At 44.6% G+C, this 21,857-nt stretch overlaps 2 protein-coding genes and 1 long non-coding RNA gene across 8 annotated transcripts in view; 2 read left to right on the top strand and 1 right to left on the bottom strand.

Moving 5' to 3' along the window:
• Nucleotides 1-530: 530 nt before the first annotated feature.
• MCOLN3 (mucolipin TRP cation channel 3) lies at nucleotides 531-16,105 on the top strand. 4 transcript variants are annotated; one of them, XM_075424831.1, is made up of 14 exons: nucleotides 531-742; nucleotides 1,332-1,463; nucleotides 2,655-2,884; nucleotides 4,718-4,885; nucleotides 5,452-5,605; nucleotides 6,087-6,171; nucleotides 6,252-6,348; nucleotides 6,963-7,062; nucleotides 9,093-9,205; nucleotides 9,286-9,435; nucleotides 11,556-11,891; nucleotides 12,441-12,647; nucleotides 13,010-13,148; nucleotides 14,849-16,105. In XM_075424831.1, exons 3-14 carry the CDS (start codon nucleotides 2,657-2,659, stop codon nucleotides 14,866-14,868), a joined length of 1,797 nt encoding a protein of 598 aa, XP_075280946.1. In that variant the 5' UTR covers nucleotides 531-742; nucleotides 1,332-1,463; nucleotides 2,655-2,656; the 3' UTR covers nucleotides 14,869-16,105. The 4 variants fall into 4 exon arrangements, with proteins under 4 accessions (XP_075280946.1, XP_075280947.1, XP_075280948.1 ...); XM_075424832.1 differs by having other exon boundaries at nucleotides 1,317-1,463; XM_075424833.1 differs by lacking the exon at nucleotides 531-742 and adding an exon at nucleotides 902-919.
• LOC142361797 (uncharacterized) lies at nucleotides 7,974-20,075 on the bottom strand. Its single transcript, XR_012764408.1, has 2 exons — nucleotides 19,751-20,075; nucleotides 7,974-18,577 (listed from the first exon to the last, which is right to left on the bottom strand). It is a non-coding gene; the product is annotated as an uncharacterized LOC142361797 (long non-coding RNA).
• The window catches only part of MCOLN2 (mucolipin TRP cation channel 2), a 22,134-nt gene continuing 19,356 nt past the window's right edge, over nucleotides 19,080-21,857 (top strand). The window contains exon 1 of one of the 3 annotated variants that reach the window (XM_075424834.1): nucleotides 19,080-19,223. In XM_075424834.1, the coding sequence (XP_075280949.1) occupies nucleotides 19,174-19,223 (50 nt within the window). In that variant the 5' untranslated portion in view covers nucleotides 19,080-19,173. Of the gene's footprint in view, nucleotides 19,224-19,412; nucleotides 19,429-20,621; nucleotides 21,758-21,857 lie in introns of those variants that run through there. The other 2 variants (XM_075424837.1, XM_075424835.1) reach the window with 2 other exon arrangements.

Here is a 21,857-nt window from a genome sequence, read left to right as displayed (position 1 = left end):
TGGGTGCTTCAATAGTTAACAAGGACGATATTTAAGTTGTCATGACGTGATCCTGGCAGGAAGCACACACCACCATACGTTGCCTGGCTACGACCTGTGAACCAGAGACGTTGTACCGTAAGGATCTGCGCTAGATCAGGCTGTCGGGCCGCAGCCCCAGCCCGCCCCAAGGGTTGCCGCCTGTCGGCTGCTGCCCGGGCGCTCGGGCCCGCCGCTTCTCACCCGCTTCCACAGAGCCCTTCCTTGCGCTGCCGGAGCCCCTGCGCCCCCGGTCGCGCCGCGCCGCGCCCCGCCGCTTCCCTTCCCTTCCCGCCCCGCCGCCCCTACCTGCGCGGCCCCGGCCCCGCCGCGTCCCTGGAGCCGCGCGGTTGTCAGGGCAACGGGATTGATGTTTCCGACAGCCAGTCAGCGCTCTGCTTTTCAATCCCGCCCCTGCGAAGAGAAGCTGCCATTGGGTGTTCCTCGCAGGAAGGCGGCCGTTCGGGTAAAGACCACGCGTCCCAGCACGCTGCGCGCGGGGGGCTCGCCGCCGGCCGGGTCTGTGGGCGGCCAGCCCCGGCCCCCTCCCCGCCGCCGCAGCTCCGCGCCGGTAGCTGCCCGGGTTTGCCTTGCCCTCGCTCTGCCGGCTCCTGATCCCCGCCGCTCGCACCGCCGTGCCGGTCCCTCCGTTCCGTTCGCTGCGCTGCCGGCTGGCTGCCCTTCCTGGCTGCGGCTCTGTGCCCGGGAGGGGTTTTTACCGCAGGTGGGGCACAGCCGACCACGGCGCCAGCGTTACCTCCCGCCAGCCCGTGGGCAGCAGCCCGTGGGCAGCGCGCGCAGCCGGAGGCGGCGGCGGGCATGGTGCGGCAGCGGCTCCGGGCGCCGCGCTCCCCCGGCCGCGCTGCCTGCCTGGGGCCGAGGCCCGTGACCGAGCCGGCAGGTGCGCCGGGCCGCCGCTTGGAGAGCGCGAAACGGGGGCGGCGGGGCCGCCTCCGGCTTTGGGGTTTGGGGTTTGGGGTGCTGCTGGAAATGAGCGCCCCGGGGGGGCCGTGCCGAGGCGGGGGGCCGGGCATGCTCCCGCCGGTGCCCCGCGGAGGGGAGGGAGGGGAGGCCCGCGTCCGTGCCCTGTGCGACCCGAAAGGCTGTGCAAGCGCTGACCGGCTGCCGGCGTGTGCTGACCGGCCCTGAGGGCTCGGAGGAGGCGCTGGGCGGGCGGCGGGAAGGCTGGGGGGCAGCGGTTATACCGGGGGGAGGCCGGGCGGGCAGAGGCCGTGCTGCGGGAAGGCCGGGCGGGCAGCGGTGATGCGTTAGTTTGTTGTTTGTTGTTTTAAATCAAGCACACACATTGACAGGAGCGTTGCGGTGTCGGAGCAGGACTGAACTCAGAAATGGCTGATCAGCTTTCAGAGAGATAAGTGGACACCGGCGTACTGCATCCCGCGGGACCGCGGAGACCCGATAAAACAGAAGCTGGTTTGTTTGGGGTGGGTTTTTTTGAGTCTATTTATGGGCCTATTCTTAGTGTTAAGCTGCTGATTCAAAACTCGTCTTGCTCTCTGTGACAGCTGGGGAAGCTGCAGGTCGTGAATAGTACCCGAAAACAGACGTGTGTTCTGGTGTGTGCGACGGCTGCCTGAGGAGAGGGGACCTGCACGGCACGTTTTTAAACATGAATCTTAGTGATGATTTTTTGTTTAGGTTCTATAAGAAACTTTTCTTACACAAAAGTAATTTGTCGAGTACGGCACATCTCTAACGTTATTCACAACCTAGGCTGTCTCCTCTGTCCTTAATGTCAACAGTCTGTTATCTGAAGTAAATGTTCCTGGCTACCTCTTAAGTGCTTTATAAAGCATTTACAAAATGTTTGGGACTCAGTGAATTTTGTAACAGATTAACAGCTGAACACATTGAGACAGAATGAGAGAGTAATCTTTCAAACTGTGTTTATAAGGTTCTCTTATAGTCTTTCCCCTCATCCAAAATGAGTTGATCATGATGCTTGAATACAATTACCTTTTGGTCTTTTTGTCTGGTTCATGATCACCATGGGTTTACATTCAGGGTTTTATGGCTGAAGAAGTAGCTATAATCTTGCTAAATGACAAGTTAGTGCACTCGGGTAATGTATCTGAATTGCAATTTGGCATGCTGGGTCTCCATTTCCAAGAGCTAATACTAATGTCAAAGAAAAATGCTGTCTGTCTTGAAAACTCCATTTATTTCAAGGACCGCATGGACAGCAGGGAAAAATACTAGCTACAGAAGTAGGTAGGTTTTCCAGAAGAGAGAACGCTCACCAGAGGCTTTTGGTACTCTTCTGGACGCAGAAGGAAATGAGTCAGGATGTCTTGTATCTATGATGTTATTGCCAAGTGAGAGAGGAAGAAGTTTTCAGCAAGTGACTCTGTAATTCCAAAGGGACAGAAATTCCACTACTAAATAAATGTCCTGACAGCCTGTCTGCAAATTGTAGAGCTTGCTCAAACTTTCCTTTGGGTTCTGCAGAACATGTGCAATATTATGAGGAAGCTTTCAAATTCAGTGTAATGTGCAAGTGCCTTTCACAGAAGATAAACGTCTTTGGAGTCCAGGCTGTCCGCGCAGAATGATCTGATGCTACAGTATTCATGCTGGCATGTTTTCCAACTGACTTGGACTTCTTTTCATTTCAGAAATGGAAAATCCTGAAGTGGCTGTGAGCAGCTGCAGTGTTCATGATGATGAAAATCTTTGCAGCTACAAACAACACCTGTCAGTATCACAGGAGGGGCTGCTGGAAGACCAGCTTAGAAGGAAGTTAAAATTCTTCTTCATGAACCCATGTGAGAAATTCTGGGCCCGGGGCAGGAAGCCTTGGAAACTTGGGATTCAATTACTCAAAATAGCAATGGTTACTATTCAGGTGAGTAAGTGGGGAAGCAGGGACTCTTCTTAGCCCGTGGGAATTCAAATAAGGAGTGCAGGTGACAAATGCTGTTCTTGGTGTGGTGCAGAGACAGGGAGAGGATAGACTACAAAACTATTTTAATTGCATATACCTAGTTTAGATCTGAGATGGCGTAATTTTCTCCTAAAACTATTGACTGAAAGATCGCTTTCCTAAGAGCGGAGATGAACAGCACCATGTCTAAGGGTTCTGCTTTACTTTTTACTTTACTTTCTTTTTTCTTTCCCCTTTCCCCCTTCTCCTCCCCCCCAAAAAAAAGAAAAGGATGATGTCCTTACACATCTGTTCCCCTCAATACCTTCTTCACTCTGTGTTTGTGTTCGAGGGAAGGAACAGTTGCTTCTGTTTCAACATCACAGCTATAAGAACTGAAATTGGTAGCTTTTTCATGATGTTTGCTCATGCCTTGTGTATGGTATACAAACTCATGTATTGAAAAAAACAGAAATTTCGCCCCACTCTTCCTTGCACCCAGCCTTGCACCATAGATTTCATATAACACATTTATCTGCTGCCTAAAATGCAACCGTTTGTCTTAAAGTTCTCTGGTTAAGGAGGGAGAAGGTATTTCATAAAATGTTTCTAACGCCTCAGATGATGACCCTTCAGAGCTGCCCACATATGATTTACGTTTATGGTGGTGTCAGTGCTATGACAATACAAGGATGGAGAAGGATGCTTTCCATAGTTGCATGAATGATGGGACAAACTGCAGGAATAATAATTCTGTTGCTATACATTTGGCACTATGTTTGCACCCCTTACTTACCACTTCAGTTTGAAATGTATCATCGTCCTCTGATTGTCATCTGTCCCATTCTGCAATTAAAAATAAAATTTGATGGTGGAAGGACCTAAATAAGAAAGATATTAATGCTGATTTAGCCTTTATAGAGAAAATCCTGCCAGTAGGTAAATCAGTCTTAACTCTGGTGATTTACTGGTGTATTCCTGTGGGCCTAGCATGCTGAGCTTGCCCACAGAGCGTTTTAGTATCTCTGTAACTGAGTTATCCTTATCAAAACCAACCTATCCAGTTTGCATCGCGGCCATAAAACTAATCTGTAGGCTACTGATTCTGACTTATCTCTGATGAGTTTCTTCACAATACTCCTGACACCAGATTTGAAACAATAGTCACCAAAGGGAATTGCGAGCTCCCAGCAACAATACATCACATTCTTCTAGAAACCTTTTCCAGCCTGGATAGTAGCCAGCAGGCTTTTATGCTAACTTTTCATGAACAATTACAATATATTTTTGAACAGCTTCAGAGGTTATCGTGTTACAAGCATCATTTTGATCAGTATTCTCAAAGCACTTTTCACCCAAACCTGAGGGACAGATGTTTGTTTTTCTGAGATGTCCTCAATTTGCCTTTTCTGCACTGGAGTAAGGACTTCAAAGTGGGGTCTGGTTAAGTCCTGTCCTGCCTTTTTGGCTGAGGTACACTGATATTCCCCAAGGCAAGTCATGTTAATGTCAGGCTGAACTAGCAAAGCACGTGTAACAGTATATGGGTAGCTTGAATTTGAGATGGTATCCTGCCCTTTGTAAAAATGCGACTTCTTGGCCAAAATGCTGGTAAACATGTTAAAGGAACATTCTTGAAACCCATTGTTTCCGAAAGTCAAACTTTCTTTTGACCAGCTGTGAGATGGAGTAGCCTGCATGTACGTGCCGTGTCTACCAGCGTGATGAAAGAATGGCTGTTCGCAGGACAGGATTCGCATGTTAATCCAGAAGTCAACTTTGTCTTTGAACAGGAAATATAAATGTCTTTTTCAGCTGGTGGTTTTTGGATTGAGCAATCAAATGGTGGTTGCCTTCAAAGAAGAGAACACTGTTGCATTCAAACATCTCTTCTTGAAAGGATACATGGACAGAATGGATGATACCTATGCTGTATACACACAAACAGATGTCTATGACCAGATATTCTTTGCAATAAACCAGGTAAGGATTGTCGCTGCAATGTATACAATATATATGCTCTTTACCTGGGTGCCTTTTCTTCTTCCATCTTCCCTAATGGTGTCTGAAATTGAACTTCTGTGCCCGTTGCTTAAGACTAGAATGTTGACTCATTCAGGTTTTCTGTCACTGCCAGAGCATTGTACTTGTGGTGACATCCTTAAAGCTAGTCAGTATACTAATTCTGCACTAAATGCATGCCTTGGATTTGAGCCAGAGTTCTTTGCAAGTAACAAATTAGGCTTTCTAGTAAGGACTGTAAAGAGAAAAAGAAAAAAAAAAAAAGGTAAAAAGGTATTTATGTCCAAATCCTGCACTTACTGTTTTTGTCAAATACCTTGAAGTATTTGAGGACTCAGCTGTAGTATGGTGTAGGTTTCTGTTGGCTGTAGTATGGTGTAGGTTTTTCTGAGTTCTTTAGGTGACCTTATAAATAAAAAAGGTGGGTTATGGAACAGATCCAGACACTATTGGTTTGTTGTTTTTTTTCAGAGACTAACAGTTTTGATGCCATCTATGTTGGTTTGTCTGTTTGTTCTGAACTTCAGTACTTACAGCTGCCCAACATTTCTGTTGGAAACCATGCTTATGAGAAGAGGGGAGCAGAAGAGACAGCTCTGGCCGTGTGTCAGCAGTTCTACAAGCGAGGAACCATCTGTCCTGGAAATGACACCTTTGATATAGACCCAGAGATTGTGACTGGTAACAAACCTAATATATTGTTTTAGTTCTTTGGGAGGAGGGACCGCAGATTTCTCATGAATTCTTATAAACGTCCAGTATGGTATAGTCCTATCAAATGATCTATATTGAACTTACTACCAGCCAAAACTGGCAAGAAATATACTGTGTAACTAACCTCTAGCCCTCACTTCCAAGCTACAGTCCTTTATGTCTACTGCCACAAAACAAGTGATGAGCCGTTAGCAGTGATGACCATCTAATAAGAGTGTTACAGGCTAATTTTGGAAGCCTTTCCTGTGAATTCACGATGAATAACTTGGCTGGTTCAGGGAAGCCAATATATTTGTCAGCTGACTTCCCAAATGACTCCTTACTTAAGCATGCTATCTTGCCTGGTGTAGTCAACGGCTCTTTCCAGCCTCAGGAGTGGGAAAGGCAGATTACAGCTAAAGAGCGCAATAACCCATGAGATAATGTTGTGAGTACTTATCCATTGCAGACTGCTTGTACATTGAGCCAATGATGCCATTAGACAACACAACAGTGGGAAAGCACAATTTGAATTTCACTCTGGATTTCCACAGGTGAGGAGGAATCAGCACCTCCTGTAGTGAGGTATTCGTGCATTTTCCCTGTGAAAAGCTAATGCAAAGCTCTGTTGCAGACTGGTGACGGTGCGGCTTGTGTTCAGTCTGAAGGCGATCAACCTCCAGACCGTTCGTCACCACGAGCTCCCTGACTGTTACGACTTCACTCTGACGGTACGTGGAAGCCTGCCACGTGTCTTTCTGTTCAAAAAGAGAAATCGTTCCTGCTGGTTTACCATGCACAGTCAGTGCAGATGTTTTCTGAGGAGTGTTGGGCACCATTGGCTGGTGCCTGGTGGTGTCTGGATTACTCTGTCGTGTCTTAGTGTACCCTGTAAATAACCACCAGTTGTAGCTCTGGGAGGTTAAGCTTTGAGTGCATGTGATGTGGAACTGAAGCACTTGCTTGGCTTACAGCCTTTTGTGCTCTAACCCATCTGAAGGACAACGAAAGCATAGACCTCTCATCTTTAGAGAGATGCTTCTAGGAAAGGTTTTGAGATCACAGAGGAACGAGGCTGTAGTTTAGAAGAATTTCACCTAGTGTCTAGTTGATCAAGCAATTTGTGGCACATACATGGTTCACCAGATTTGTCTTTCACTTTGACAGCATTTATTTGATTAAACTGGAATTACGTTAAGCTTAAACAAGTTTCATAACTTCTCCCCTAGGAAAATTATTCCGAATCATTGTGCAAGCTTAGCAAGAGAGTGTGCTACATATGTAATGGTTTAACTTTAAAAAGACATGCACTTTTTTTTTTTTTTTTTTTTTTTTGTTAATGCAGATAGTGTTTGATAATAAAGCACACAGTGGAAGAATTAAAATAAGTCTAGACAACGACATAGCAATCAGGGAATGTAAAGACTGGCATGTTTCTGGATCAAGTAAGTGACATAAATGTGTTCAAATTTTCATGCTAAACTTTCACCACACTAGCACAATGTTTGTTAACTTTATTCATTATTAAAAGATGAGGCACTATGGACATACATTGTGTAGAGGGTGTGCTCTAAATCCTGATTTTCTAAGGAAATGTTGTTCTTCAACCCCAATCTGAAATTCTGGGAATGCAGCCACACTAACACTTTCCTTGCAGTTCTCGAATCTTGCACCATTGATACCGTCTAACTGAAATTTTTCCACACCTCACTGTGCATCCTTCTAGCTTTGGCTGCTGAACTTACACTGCTCATTGCTTAAGGTAGGGTTGTGAAGCATTCTTTTAGCACCAGGCAACAGAAGGACACATGATAGTGGTGGAAAGTTGAAACTGATTCACTCTTAACTCAGGACTTAGCACCGAGAAAGATAAGGATGCACTGTTGCTAAGGCTTGCTAGAGTGGAATGGGTAGAAGTGCTTCTTACTGCTACTTAAATGCTGTTTGGCATGTATTTGGGTGTAACTGAGATGCACAGTGTGGTTAAATAATCTCTCTTGAATAGTTACTCACAAGTGCACCCTTTGTGGCAGCTATTTGGTTTGGTCAAAAAACATTGAGATCTTTTCTGATTAGAGAAAATAATCTCTTTGAAAGTCATAAGCTTTCCAAGACTCTATATTCCACTTGTTTTTAATTTTTTGCTGAAGTAAGCAATAGGATTAATCAGGTCCATTTTTCTACTTTGCCACTTTCCCCTTTGCTATGCCTACGTTAGGAAATGAAGAGCTGGTAGTGAAAAAAGAGAAGTGTTTTGTTTTGTTTGTTTTTTTTATGATCCAGATTGGAATTAATTTTGGGGAATTTAATGAAATGCATCACAGAGTACAAACCACACCACTTACACAAACTCATATTCCATTAAACACTCTTTATTGATGAGCACTGCTAGCTGCCATGTTATAAATGTGCACCAGATGGCATGCTCCCTCTAACAGATTGCTAGTGCAGCAGTACCAGAAGGTTTTGATACCAGGCTTCTGTAATAATCCACATTTGATATCTGTGTAGATTGCCTCTATAACAGTTTTCAAAATCATCTCCTGAAGTACCCTGTATTATTTTCTGAAAGCCAAGGAAAATTACAAAGGTAATGATTGCAATTGGACAATAATAACTTGTTGCTGTTCTGGACTACACTGCAAAACCAACTTCAATGGCAACACTATATGTGTTAGTGACTTTGGTATAGGCAAGAGGTAGGTGGGCTTTTTCTGAGTAGTGCAGTTTGTGAAGTCACCCAGAACTTCAGTATCCCATTTTAGAGAATTACTGCATCTTCTTGCAAATCTAGCATTTATTTGTTTCATTTTTTTTCCTTAAACAATGACTCTTTTAGCATTAAAAATCTAATCCTTACACTGTCTCATCTAGTTCCAGCTATATGATAGGTATAAAAACAAAAAAGAGGTCTAGTGGCAGTTTTGGTGCCAAATTTGACCTTAGTTGATCAAGAATGTGAATTTTAGTAACGTTAAGAGATGGAGAACTCACGTCTAGCTCAATGTTGGTCTTGGATAGCTGAGCAGCAGTGCAAATTATCTGCACTGCTCTAGCACGGAAAACTTATCTGATAGTCAAATACTGTTCTGGAAGAGAAGAACATGTTGTAAAATTCCTGGGATTTTTTTTTTTGTCAAGTTCTGTCACTTCAAAGGCCATTCCAGTGCTTGTAAAATGGACAACTCCCACCTCTAATTCTGCAGGGCTGTAAGAAATGCTTGTGCTCTGGTTTATTTTTAATGTGGTATCAACCTTCCTAAGTTAACTGAAGTGGTATCTGTAGTGCTGATGCACTTCTGTCTCTCATAAAAATATGTCAGACAAACTTTTGCGGGAAATATGCTAAGATTTTTTCTTAATTCAGTTGTATAAACATAGTTAACATCAAAACTTGATTCTTACTTCAATACGCAAGATGGTTGACAAGATGAAATGCATCTGATTATAAGCATGTTCGTTTTTGTTCTTGCAGTACAGAAGAACACTCATTACATGATGATCTTTGATGCTTTTGTTATATTGACTTGTCTAACCTCATTGATCCTTTGCACACGATCAGTGGTTAAAGGAATTTGGCTCCAAAGGGTGGGTATAACTCCTTCCTTGTAAGGTCTTCATGTCTTGTGTAAGTCTGACTAACTTTTTTCTTTCCTCCTTTCCCCTAGGAATTTGTAAGCTTTTTCCTATATTACTACAAGAAAGAAGTATCTTTCAGTGATCAAATGGAATTTGTCAATGGATGGTACATCCTGATTATCATTAGTGATGTCTTAACTATCGTTGGATCAACTCTAAAGATGGAGATACAAGCCAAGGTAAGATTTTTACACTGTCAGGTGGAAGTAAAATTGATTGTTTCTGTCCCAGCTAGGTTTTAAAATCTCTTGGAGGACTTTATCACAGAATCACAGAATGGTAGGGGATGGAAGGGACCTCTATGGGTCATCTAGTCCAACCCCCTGCCGAAGCAGGGTCACCTACAGCAGGCTGTACAGGACCTTGTCCAGGCGTGTCTTGAATATCTCCAGAGAAGGAGAATCTACACCCTCTCTGGGCAACATGTTCCAGTGCTTTAGGCTAGCTATGCTTGATTCTGAATGGCATGAAATTTTAAAACTCTATCCTGTCCTCTGGAATTATAACTGAGATGTGTTCTTTCCAGTTGTGAGACTTAAAAACTCCAAATATCACTATATATTACAGATCTAATTATCTTCGCTCCTTTGTGACTCCAAGGAATAAAATGAACCTCGTCTCTGAAAGTTTAAGACTGTTGACTTCCTCTCTTCCCCATTTAGGACCACTTATATTTGCTTATTTGATGGATTTTTAAAATTTAGCATTTAACTTTCTGTTCTCCATTTAACAAGTGTTTAAATAGCGCAGAGACTGTCTCCTTAAACATTACTTTGTTGCTTTCCCAGCTTCTGGTTCCCAGCTTGTAAGTAACAGCCACAGCCAGGTTCTAGGCCTTCAATTTATAAAATAAACTTGATATAGGAGAAAAAAAATCTTTTTAAAACATATTACGTGCACCCAGAATTAGGAAAGAAAAAGCATCACAATATGCTATTCTGAAGCACTCTGAATATTCAGATAATGTTGTTCTTCACCAAATCTCTAGCAGACTTTGAAGTGTGACATTGCAACACAACAGACTTTGGACAGTAATGATGAAAGGATGGGTCTGAAATCCATCTGGTGACAGCTTGACTATCATAAACAACCTGTACAAATTGCCCTATCTCACCCTAGGGACTATAAACTCAGTTCTTAGGAGTAGAAAGAAGCTATAATGAAGTTGGGTAAGAGAAAAGATAACTCCATCCTGCTTTGGGAAAAGCAAAGACAAGAACAAGACTGCAGTAAGATATTGCATTTGGGATTCTGGTATATATATAAATACATCTATTTATATACATCTCTTTTCTAAGAGACCATTTTACTAAAACTCTTCTCTACAGGTACATCGGACTTCATTTTGCAAGCCTTGTGGACCATAATAAAAAGACCTTGTTCCACGTTACTGTGTAAAAGTTAATGACTGAATAACAAGTTCACATTAAATAGTCACCAAAATGTGTTTGTTGTCAAGCTGTAAATGAATTATGCTAATACAAAAGACTAGCCAACTCTTAGAGAATAAAACCAGAAAATAGTGAAAACTTCTTATTCAAGTGAGCTGTCATGATCCATTTCAGAGCAGAGCTGCAGTTCAGGGAACAGGGTATGTGCTAACTCAGATGAAAACAGGCCAGTATGTACAGGTGGAAAAAACAAACAGTGAAGTGCCAATAAAATATAAATGAAGTTCTGGTTAGAATTAATTAGAAGCTAATTAGTCTTCTCCTTGATAGCTTTCTACACCTAACAGTTCCTGGCTACCTAACAGGATCTTCCTTAATATTTATCTGAGTTCTGCTGACAAGTCATGGTGTTTTTAAAAATTGCTTTGCCTACGTACTGGAAGAACCTGTGGTTCTGAAGTCACATCTACACTGTCCATTGGGGTACAGTGGAGGGATTCCCAAGCTGCTCTGGGGAATCTGTCAGCGCAGATTCCAGAAGCAGTTGCTGCAGGTCTGGAAGCAGCATCAAAAAACGTTTGCAGTGCCACTCTGCAGGTCCTGGTGAGCCAGATAGAGAGGGGCCATCTCGGCACCTGCAGAGGCCTTGCAAATGAAGCTTGTCTTGTCAGAATCTCTTTTACAAATGGCCATATGTGAAGGCGTGTGAAATGAGTTACACTTGAAAGTGCCCTTGCTCTTCGGTGGGGCTTCTGCTTTCCAATGCATATTGCCCCAAACTAGTTTTTAATAGGAGAGGTTGCCAAGGGAAACAATTATTCTTTACAGATCTTTGTAGGAATAAGAGCAGCAATTTAGAACCTGTCAGTTCTTATCTTATTTTTTTTTTCCCCTTTCTTTTTTTTTAGAGTCTGACAAGTTATGATGTCTGTAGCATACTCCTAGGAACATCCACGATGCTTGTGTGGCTTGGAGTCATTCGCTACCTAGGTTTCTTTCAGAAGTATAATGTAAGGATCTCCTGGGATCTTCGTGCTGTTGGTATTTATTCTGTTTGTTGCTATAAGAGGCCTGGAAGAAATGCCTGGTTGAATTCTAACTGTTCGCATTGCTTTGTGCAGCTTCTCATCCTAACGCTGCGAGCAGCATTACCCAACGTCATGAGGTTCTGCTGCTGTGCTGCTATGATCTACCTGGGCTATTGTTTCTGTGGATGGATTGTACTGGGACCTTATCATGTGAAGGTAATATACTTAACATGAAAAAAGACAACTTGAATAACAGAATGGATTCCAAACAAATGAGAGATTACTACTTTTGTCTTCTAAGTTTCCATGTCAAGGCTTCCCTTAAAATAAAAATAGTGCATCTTCAGCATGATGCTGCTCTGTATGAGGAGCCTGACTTCCATGACTCAGTCGGACTTTCCTCGAGTTATGAAAGCTCTGAGTCAGAAGTAGAAGCTGCCGTGACTCCCAATCACATGCTGGTATTTTGAGAAATAATTTTCATCTTGCAGAACACCGGTGTCAGACTAAAGCTTTGGAGACTTTATCCTTTTCCCTTTTAAAAGTGAAATTGGCATATCTGAATTGAATGTGTATGTGTACAGGGAGTGACAACCTTTTGCTCATTCCTCAAATGTTTTACTGTTTGCATGTTGTCATACCCTGGGTGTACAAAGAGATCCAAGGCAGTCAGTCATCAGCTGTGGATCTTCTTCATGTTATGTACAGTCTTTGGATCCAAATAAAGCGGCGACGGATGTCCTTGTCTTCTTCCCCCCTCTCTAGTTTCGCTCTCTGAACACGGTTTCCGAATGCCTTTTTTCATTGATCAATGGAGATGACATGTTTGCCACCTTTGCAAAAATGCAGCAGAAAAGTTACTTGGTTTGGTTATTCAGTAGGATCTACCTCTACTCCTTCATCAGTCTGTTCATCTATATGGTGCTGAGTCTCTTCATTGCACTCATTACAGATACGTATGAAACTGTCAAGGTGAGCATGGACTCTTCGTTTGGAATAAAAATGCAAGATTGGTGCTATCAAGGCTCTCATCTCCCTCAATATTTTGACTTGCAGTGCATGCCAATTTAAAGAATAAATACAGTGGCTACTTTTGAGGGTGTAGGGTGATGACAAGAGGTTTTAATCCCTCCCTATGTAATTTTTCTTACAAGCCTGTCTGATTTCCTGCTCCAACAGATGATAAATACCTGCTAAAAAGCAGTAATTTCATATTCGGTTCTGTGAACCTTCTAATTTCAGACTTGAGCAATATCTTAAAAGTAGTCTGGGGAGGATTTGGGTTATGGTATGTTTTATCCTTTTTAAAGGTTTAAATAAATATCAATTTATAGCACTACCAAGATGCTTTACAAGATGGCTTTCCAGAGACAGAACTTCAGAGATTTATATCACAGTGCAAAGACTTACCAAGCTCTGGCAGGTACCGGTTAGAGGAGGAGAGTTCTGCATCTCTCTTCTGTTGTTGTAAAGGTACGTACCTACATTAAAATCATACATCAAGGTATATGCAAAAGCAACACACCACAAAATGTCCCTGGTATAATGTTTATGAAGAGTACTTAAATTTTTCGGGGTGGAGAGGAAAAAAATACCTCACAAAAATTGCAAATTATTTCTAGTGCTCTAGAATGGAGCACTTTACCGAAATGTCTGCAGCCAACAAACTCCTTAGGAGAGGTAAGGCAACTTTTAAATTAAGAATCGCTTAACATATGAAAAATAGTACAGCAAGTTAGATAATATATACAATAACTTGGGAACCCCATATGTGTAATATTCAAGCATTAACATTTCCTGTACTCACTGCAATAGGCAGGACCTACAGAACTCATTCAGTGTCTTCTCATCCACTTTTTAATGGTACAGTAAGGTGTCCTAACTTAAATAGTAGCAGGCCTGAAACATAGGGAGAAAATCAGCTTGCCAAGGTTTTAAGACAGCATGCAGTTTGAGGTACTATCACAGCGCCTGGAAAAGTATTGCCTAACTTCCACTATGGAGAGCTCAATGCTTCAGTTATTTGGGGTTTTGTTTCTTCAGGAATACCAATTGCAGGATACGTGGTTTATATTTAACCTGGCTGGCAGCAACTCTGAGTCTCGCTTGCTGAAGGCTCCCTTGGTGGGGGAGTCTTTAAATATTTGCAGCTTGATTAAAAAGATCAAAGGCATTTGCAGGTCCTTGGCATTGGGCTTTTCTGGCATGCTATATTGTTATATGCCAGGCAGAATATATTTCCGAGGGGGAGGAGATGGAGACATATTTTGGAGCAGGGAGAGAACAGAGCCTGCAGTGAGCCAGTCCAGAGCGGAGAGCTGCTGTTCTGACCGAGTGCCTTACTGCAGATGAAAGTATGGGCTGAAGCAGAGCAGGGCATCTTGCTCCTGGGTAAAGGGCACGGAAATGTTAATATTTCCTTCTCTGCACACACTTCTCAGTTTAACAAGGCAAGAAACCCAGCGCGAGGTGGGACAGGGTGGGGATGTAATACTTTTCCACCGATCGCGAGGTGAGGATCAGGATTCCAGAAGAGCATTTGAAAAGGAAAACTTGGTTACTCTCAAGCAGCATGTTCTTCAGGAGCATTGGGCAGCCAGCAGCACCCTGGGCTCGAACGGAGCTGTAGGTGTTTCAATGCCTCGTTTCAGAGCCTTGTTTCCTAAACGGATTACCTGCTCTTTAGTGATTTTTGTCCTGGTGCCAAAAGTCTTGGTCCATGTGCATGCCTAATAATATGCATGTTAGTGGTACAGACTTTTTTTTTTTTTTAATTTGGAAATAGTGTGTTTCTTTCTCTAGAAACTAGACCAGTAGCTGACTTTGCAGTTGCCTGTAAATACTGGACATTGCTCCTTTAGCTCTGTTGTGTGGCCATCTGGTTTTACTTTGAAACAAATGATCTGTAGGAAGAAGTATCTTGAGCGGGATGTTGCGTTATCAGTTCTATGGCTTCCGCTCCTTAAATAGTCATACAGTCCGGCAGGACACACAAGGCTTCTCTTAATTCTTTCACATATTCAAAATGTTTTATGGTCGTTCATAGCAGTTTCTTATCAGTGTATGTCAAATTAGTAATTAAATAGTTCAGATACATTTTTAAGGCTGCTTGTGCAATGAAACTGTTAGTTTGATGCGTGCACCTGACAACATTTCCACCCTTTCTTGTACAGGTTCTGGTGAACATATTTAATGGATTGTGGGAGTGTATCATGGAGGCTTTAAAGCAGCACACATTGTAAGAACCGGAGAATGGAGCTGGTGGAAAACCTTTTACCTAAAGCCTGAATTTGCTTGTCTCAAAAAACAGCGTAAGTCTGTGGCAGAAGCTTATGATAAACTTACAGTCTTTCTGATTAGGCACTCTCACTGCTAGTTCAGGGGGTTTGGTTTTTTATTAGCTCTATCCTATTTATTTCCTCAGTTAAATTGCGCTAGAATGCAAAGGGCATTAAAAAGCTGTCTGTGTTCAGAGACTTGGCTGGATTATGCAAGTAGACTAGAAATGCAGTAACTTTCAACTATAAATAGAAAGAGTGCTGGACAACTGCAACTTTGAACACCAGCCTAGCCCTCAGTACCACAGGCATTAGCTAGCTATGGCTGACTCCTCACTAAGTGAACGAGAGCTCACTCTAGAGCCCTCAGCATTTTTTGTTTATCTGCAGTCATAGTAAAAATAAACTAAACCTATGAAATTCTGTGTAATTTGTTTCTGGAGACATTACAGTGAATTGATGCACAAGCCATTGAAATATAACTGAGAGCATAAACTAAATATTTCTATAACATAAGTACCAGTTGATGTAAGTGGCAGTCTCTTCTTGGAGAGGGCAGGGATATGCCAGGCCAGAAGTGAAGTTTGAGGGATGAGTTGAGTGGAGAAATGTCCATGTTCTCTCATATCCAACACTGGGTAGGATCAGTTATGGTCTCCAGCTTCGCAGTGTGCTGACCTTATGTTTGTAACAGAAAAGTCAGACAAAACCACTTTCAAAATACCTATTTTTTTTACTTGAAATCTTTCTCTGGTACGTAAGTCTGTAAACCTGAAGCCTAAACTAAGTTAAATACACAGAAGATATGTTTATGAGAATCATATCTGTCCACGCTTTAGACTACTGACCCAATAACCCTGTACTGTCAGTGGCTGGCTGAAACATTAGGTCTTGTAAAAGTTCAGTTTTGACAACTTAGTTTATATACTTTGTTGATTGTGATGGCATTTCATGGATGCCTTATTTTCTATAGTCTGTACACTCTGGGAGCAGGATAGAAAACCAAAGGGAAGCATAATTTAGATAATTTGCATTTGTGAGCAACATTCCTGTAGCTGTGTGTGACGATGTATAATGCTGTGCACAGAGGTGGTGGACACTATACATGTTCTGTCTGAATGTTTACACATTGTAAATGTGCTCCAATAAACACTTCCAGCTGCAGTAAGTACTGGGCGTGTCTGTATTCATCTTGCAAGTAAATATGTTGCCAGGTTAATACAGGAGCTTGCTTTTTTTTTTTTTTTTTAAATAGCAATATGTGATTTCTGGCATGAAACAGTGTGTGGAGTGTGTGAACTTGCATTTCCTGTAGTCAAGACAATTCCTGTGGCCCCTGGTGAGGACCTGTTCCCAGATGATCCTGTTTAACAGCATTTCAGAGTTTGCCATAGAAACAAATAAGCAGTTATTAAACCTTACACTAAAAATGCTCCTGTGCATTACATGAAGTTCAAATTCAGCAAAGGCAAACCAAATGCAAGGCGTAGGCGGAACAGATTAGTGACAGTATCTCAAAGTTTCCTGTGTTGAGGTCCTTGTCTTCCACCAGTCACCTAAGATCGAAGACTTTTGAAGCTTTTCAAGGAGATTCAAGGCAATCTTGCCTGGAAGAGCAAATAGTCAGTGACCATGTTTTATGCTGACACAGTGAAGTCCTTACGGATCTTTGACAACGCACAATATATAATGTGCGCATCAGTATCATACAAAATAGTTTGTGTAAGGAATTCTGACAAGGATGGCAAGCACTTTAAGATCACTGAAATGCAGAAGGATGACTGCTTAGCAAGGCTTTTTCATACAGAGTTAAGAGAAAGCTAAGATTAATAATTTGCTCAAGATGCAGGTGCGTTTTGTAAACAGCTATGGAATACTTTGTTTGACAGTACAGTTATAAGGCAAGTAGTAGTCCGATTTCATTTAGAAAAGGGGCAGAGCATATGCTTCATCACTGTTAACTTATGAGATTGGCAACAAACTTCAACGAAATTTGTAAGAGCTCTAAAATAGCAAATTCTTGCAAACTTTGCTAGCAGCAGGGAGAAATCGTGTTAACGGAAGCCCGCAGTATGAGCATAAGACATGGAAAGCTACCATGGGTGACCCCAAGGCAGAAAAAGATACTGTATATAGATTCTTTCAATTCCTAATAGGAGAAATCTTCCACTGAAGACTGCTTTCTGTTGCCTGAAGGGCAAACTTCTCTGTGAAGCTTGTTTTGCAGTGCAGTCCCTGTTAGACTCTTTAAGTAATGGCCTGTGCTTGTGCTACAGCTAAAAAGTCAACCAACTGAGACGCAGAAATGCAGTGGAAAGCCACGCTCTGTTCCTTCATCTGGACTACACAGCTTTCCATTTAGCATTGCTGCAGTTGCGGGGGTTTGGGGGGGAAAGAGTTGATGAAAGGCAGCTTGCCTGCAAGCAGTAATGGGCAGGGTCACAGTCTGAAGCCAGAGAGGGCTATCTAAAAGTAGAAGAAGGATGTGTAAAGCAAAGACTAGGATGGGGTGGGAGGAAAAGAAGGGACCACTGCTTATGAAGTTAGCTGAGCGGCAATTGCATGTTTCTGGCTATGGGCGCAGACTGTTACGTGGGGAAAGAACAACAGTACCCTGAAAGGTTACTGCCCTACACCTGATCAAAATGTCCAGCTCTGACCAGAAAAATAAATGCTGTTTGTATTGCATATCTGATACCTATATTTTGTTTTTTAAGAAAACAGACACTCAAATATGTACTGTTTGCTTTGGTAGTGCTGCTGGCCATCTGAGTGCTTGCTGTTCACATTTCTGACCTGCTTGGTCCTTGGTGTTCAGGATCTTCATCTGCTGAAGTATACAGCTTGCCTGAGAAGCAGCTCAGGCAGCCCACTGGCTGCTTTTGAGATGAAGTGCAGCTCTGCCAGTATACCTGTGCTGTGGCTGCTGCTGGTGTATGTGGTGAGGCTTTTAAGTCTCATTTTGTGTCAATATATGATATGCTGGTTATGGCCTTGCAGAGCCCGGAAGTGTGGCAATGGTCTGATTCTGAAAAACTCCTTGTGACTTCAACAGTATCAGCGGCCTCAACAGTATCAGCAGAGCTAGTAACGCCCGTAAAGCTGCATCCTGGAGACATCGGTATCTTCACACCGATGCAATCAAGCAGGCACAGATAGGACTGTAAAATGCAGGTGGGGAGAGCAAAGCAGCAGACAAAGCTGCAGATAACTCGTACTTAAACACGCCATCCAGGAAAACAGGGCCTTCGGTGCTGCCCAAGCAGGTGTGGAGGGGTAACGGGGTTCTCTGTTCTGTTTCTCACGGGGCTCTGGAAAACGCTGCCTGAAAAATACTGGCGGTATTTCCTCACGAAAACAAGTTGCAGGGTGCTAAACCTGGGTAACAGCTGTTTTCACCCCAAGGGTCATTCCAGCGCCAGCGTTTCGCACACGCTCCGGCAGCAAGATCTTCTTCTCAGCAGAGCTCGGACCTCTTGGAAGCCACACGGAGGGGCAGAGGGAAGCGGGGGCCATACTTGTTTCCAAGTCCCAGTTCCCGTGTTGGATCGAAGCGTATTGTCATGGGCAGGCACACAGCGTGCACCCAAGAGAGGAAGAAATCAAATCCAGACATGCTCATACCTTTCCAAGAAAAAATAGATGTGTAAAGGCGCAATTTCTCTCTGGCAGATGGCGGGGGGCGGGAGGGGGGGGGGGGAGTAGATGCTGCTGTAAAAGACCAAACCGGTGACGGCGCCCGTCGGGAGCACTGTCCCGCCCGAGGCCGCAGCTGGCCCCGGACGGCGTCGCCGGGGTGCGTGACGCCAGAGCCCCGCGCTGCCCACCGCGGTGCGGGCAGGCAGCGAGCTCCCGGCCGCCGCCGCCGAGCCTCTCGCCGCCCGCCTTGCCCGCACTAACCCCCTCCCCTGAGGAACCCAGCGCCCTTTCGGCCGCCAAACGACCGGCTCCGCAGCAGCCGCGCCGGCCCGCAGCCCTCCCCGCCTGCTGTCGGCAGCCGCTCGGCGGGAGCGCGGCCGCCGCTCGGGGCAGAGGCGGGGAGCGGACGGGGCGCTCCGTGTGCCGCCGGGCACGTGGGCGGCGGGGCGCCCTCCTCCGCCCGGGGCCCATAAAGGCGGCGCGGCCGGCGGGGGAGGGCGCGGGGCTCGCTGGCGGGACGGGGTGTGCAGCCCCGGCTCCCCCCCGTCCCCCGCCGAGGGCCGCCCTCGCCCCGCGGCCCCATGGAGATCTCCCTCAAGTACCTGCCCGGCGGGCGGGCCACTGTCAGCGGGTGAGCGGGGCTGGGTGCGGGGGTTGCGGCGCCCGGCGGGCAGCGGATCGGGGCGCTCCTCCGCCAAGGGCCGCGGGCCGGGGCCCGGCCGTGTGCTAGCGCGATAACGGGCGTGCCCCAGCGGCGGGGCAGGGCGGGGCGGGGGCGGCCCCGGGAACGGGGCAGCGGGGCGCGTTGCTCCGCACTGGCGGGGGGCACTGCCAAGGTAGGGCCTCTCGGCGCGGGCTCTGCCCGCCGCGGCGGGGGTGCGGGGCGTTGCGTGCTCGGGGCGCGGGTCGCGGCGGGGGCTCTGTGGTGGGAGGGGTTTCCTCCGCCTCCGAGCGCTCGCTTTCCTCTGCAGCGCTGGGCGATGCCCGCCCCAGGCGAGCTGCGGGCTCGGCGAGCGGTCAGGGAGGCGCCGCTGGGGCTGCCCGGTCGGATGCCGGCCGCCCGGCGCGGTGGTTGGGGCGTTTCTGTTCTTTTCTTCTTTTTTTTCCCTCTGAGCCCCCCATCCCGCCTCCCCCCCCCCCCCCCAGTCTCGTTCGTACCTCTTCAAGATGTAGAGCTCGAGTAGGTGGATGTTGCTGATAGGGAGCTCTGACGGACACCGTTGGTGTAACTCCTGTAGCGAATCGCTCTTTTTTTTTTTTAAAAAAAAAAAGTGAATCTGTGCTCTGTAGCTTTTTAGCTGCTTGGTTCAGTGATGCTTTTTCTGCTGAAGAGCTGCGTATTAAATGTTTATTTGGTAAGGAGGCAGCTGGAGGTGGTGGCCACTGCTGCTGAAACCTCTGTCTTGAACAGGACGCTGAGCTTAGAAGCGCTTCGCTACAGGTCGTCACCCAAACGACAGCCTGTCCGGCCAGGTACAGCACTGCAGGGGGCTGTCCTAATGCAGCTGTTGGAATGGAATTAGTAACAATTGTTATTTGCGACACGATGACACTTAGATAAGCGTTTAAGCGTGCAGAGAAGAGTGACTCTTCATTCACAGAACTTGCTTGTATGAGTGCTTCACAAACATGCCATGGAAGCGGTGTTAGTGACACTACTGCATCCGAATCAGATTGCTCTGTTGCTCTGTCTTCAGTTAGGTGCTTTGGATGCATGTATTATTAGGCTAGTAAACATTTGGTAGAACTAGATGGTTTGTTTTAAATGCGGTAAGTCACTATTAATCACTCAGCTTTTTAACTTTTTTAAGTTCTTTGGTTGAGGGTTCTAGTTCTGGGATTTAATGCAGTTTATTTGGATGTTATTTTGAATCTTCTAGAAACAAATGGATTAGAAAACAATTGCCACATTTCAGCTATTACCAGATGAATTATTTCCTGAATATTACACCAGGGAATGGCTGTTCTTCACTGGAAGACAAAGCCCAACAGTGTATAGGCTTGAGTCTCATCTCCTCCTCTTAAGCTGAAAAAGTATGTTGTTTTCCTTGGCTGAATTTCCTGCTCACAATTTCTGCAGCTAATTAATAACGGAAGCTAAAGACATCAGTAAAAGTAATCCCTAGCCAGTGGAGTTAAGTGTGGGCTGTGTAAAAGTGAAAGTATTGTTATTAGTCAGCGTCAAGTTTTTAGAATAGCTGTGAAGGCTTGAAAGAGCTCTAGAAAAAACCACTGTGTCTTCCATGGTGTGTATTTAAATATCAAAGGAAATAGTGTTACAAAGTTTGCTGTTTGATTTTTAAGATCGGTCCCTTCAGGTAGGCTTTTACTGGAAGCTTAAGGGAGGATTTGGCCCAGGTTTTGGAGGGGTTCTTGTGTCATACCTTCATGCTTTAAATCTCAACGAGATCCAGCTTAAACCTGCTCTGTTTCCTCTTTCTTTCCCACCTACCCCTGTGACTTTTACTCCGGGTTAGGTCTTGCTCGTTGTGTGCCCACACAAATGCTGCTGCCTGTTCAAGAGAAGCTGGGGCAGGAGCAGCGATGTCTTCAGGTGTCAGTGCAGGAGTGAAGTACGTACGTACCTGGTTCCTTAGACAGTGCTCACAGCTGTAACTATATATGCTTGTCTGTCAGATGTTTTTAATTTTTTCAAAGTTTTCATGTCTTAAACATTAAAATTAGTCCAGTACGTTTTTCTTATAAATTTAAATAGGGATGTACGCCACAGTTTCTTTTTCTTAAACTCTTTCCTGTGTTTTTCCTGTCTCAAAACCAAAATCGGCCTACCTCCCAGCATCTTCACGAACGATTGATTTAGGGCTGTGTAATAAAGATAACCTTTGAGCTTCTAAAGTTAAAATAGATTTTTTTTTTGTGTGTGTGGTTTTTTTTTTTCACTTCCTCTTATGAAGAAACACCACAGTGTCAACTTTACTGTGTTTTTTAACTCTCATGTCTCTTCTTGCGAGATAGCTGGTTCTAGAAATCAAATGTGCTTTGTGATCTATGGTTTGGGCTTAAGTACCTGTACGCTTCAGACAGGTGAGGACAAAAGAAGTAAGAATGCATTTGAAAACTTGGAATTGATGTTTTCGGTTTTGACCTTGAGAAAAAACATCATCTTTTATAAAATTCGGAACATGAGGAGTAATTTTCTGGATGGTAAGTGGGACTGATAATCGGATTATGTAGCCAGTTTCAGATCTTATTGCTCTACCTTAACACGTGGAGTGAGGAAGAAAATTACAAGTTTGGTTCTGAT

Source organism: Opisthocomus hoazin, chromosome 6 (genome assembly GCF_030867145.1).
Source record: "Opisthocomus hoazin isolate bOpiHoa1 chromosome 6, bOpiHoa1.hap1, whole genome shotgun sequence".
Classification (NCBI taxonomy): Eukaryota; Metazoa; Chordata; class Aves; order Opisthocomiformes; family Opisthocomidae; genus Opisthocomus; species Opisthocomus hoazin.
The sequence above is the reverse complement of the archived record's forward strand: the minus strand, read 5'-3'. Positions and strand labels throughout refer to the sequence as shown.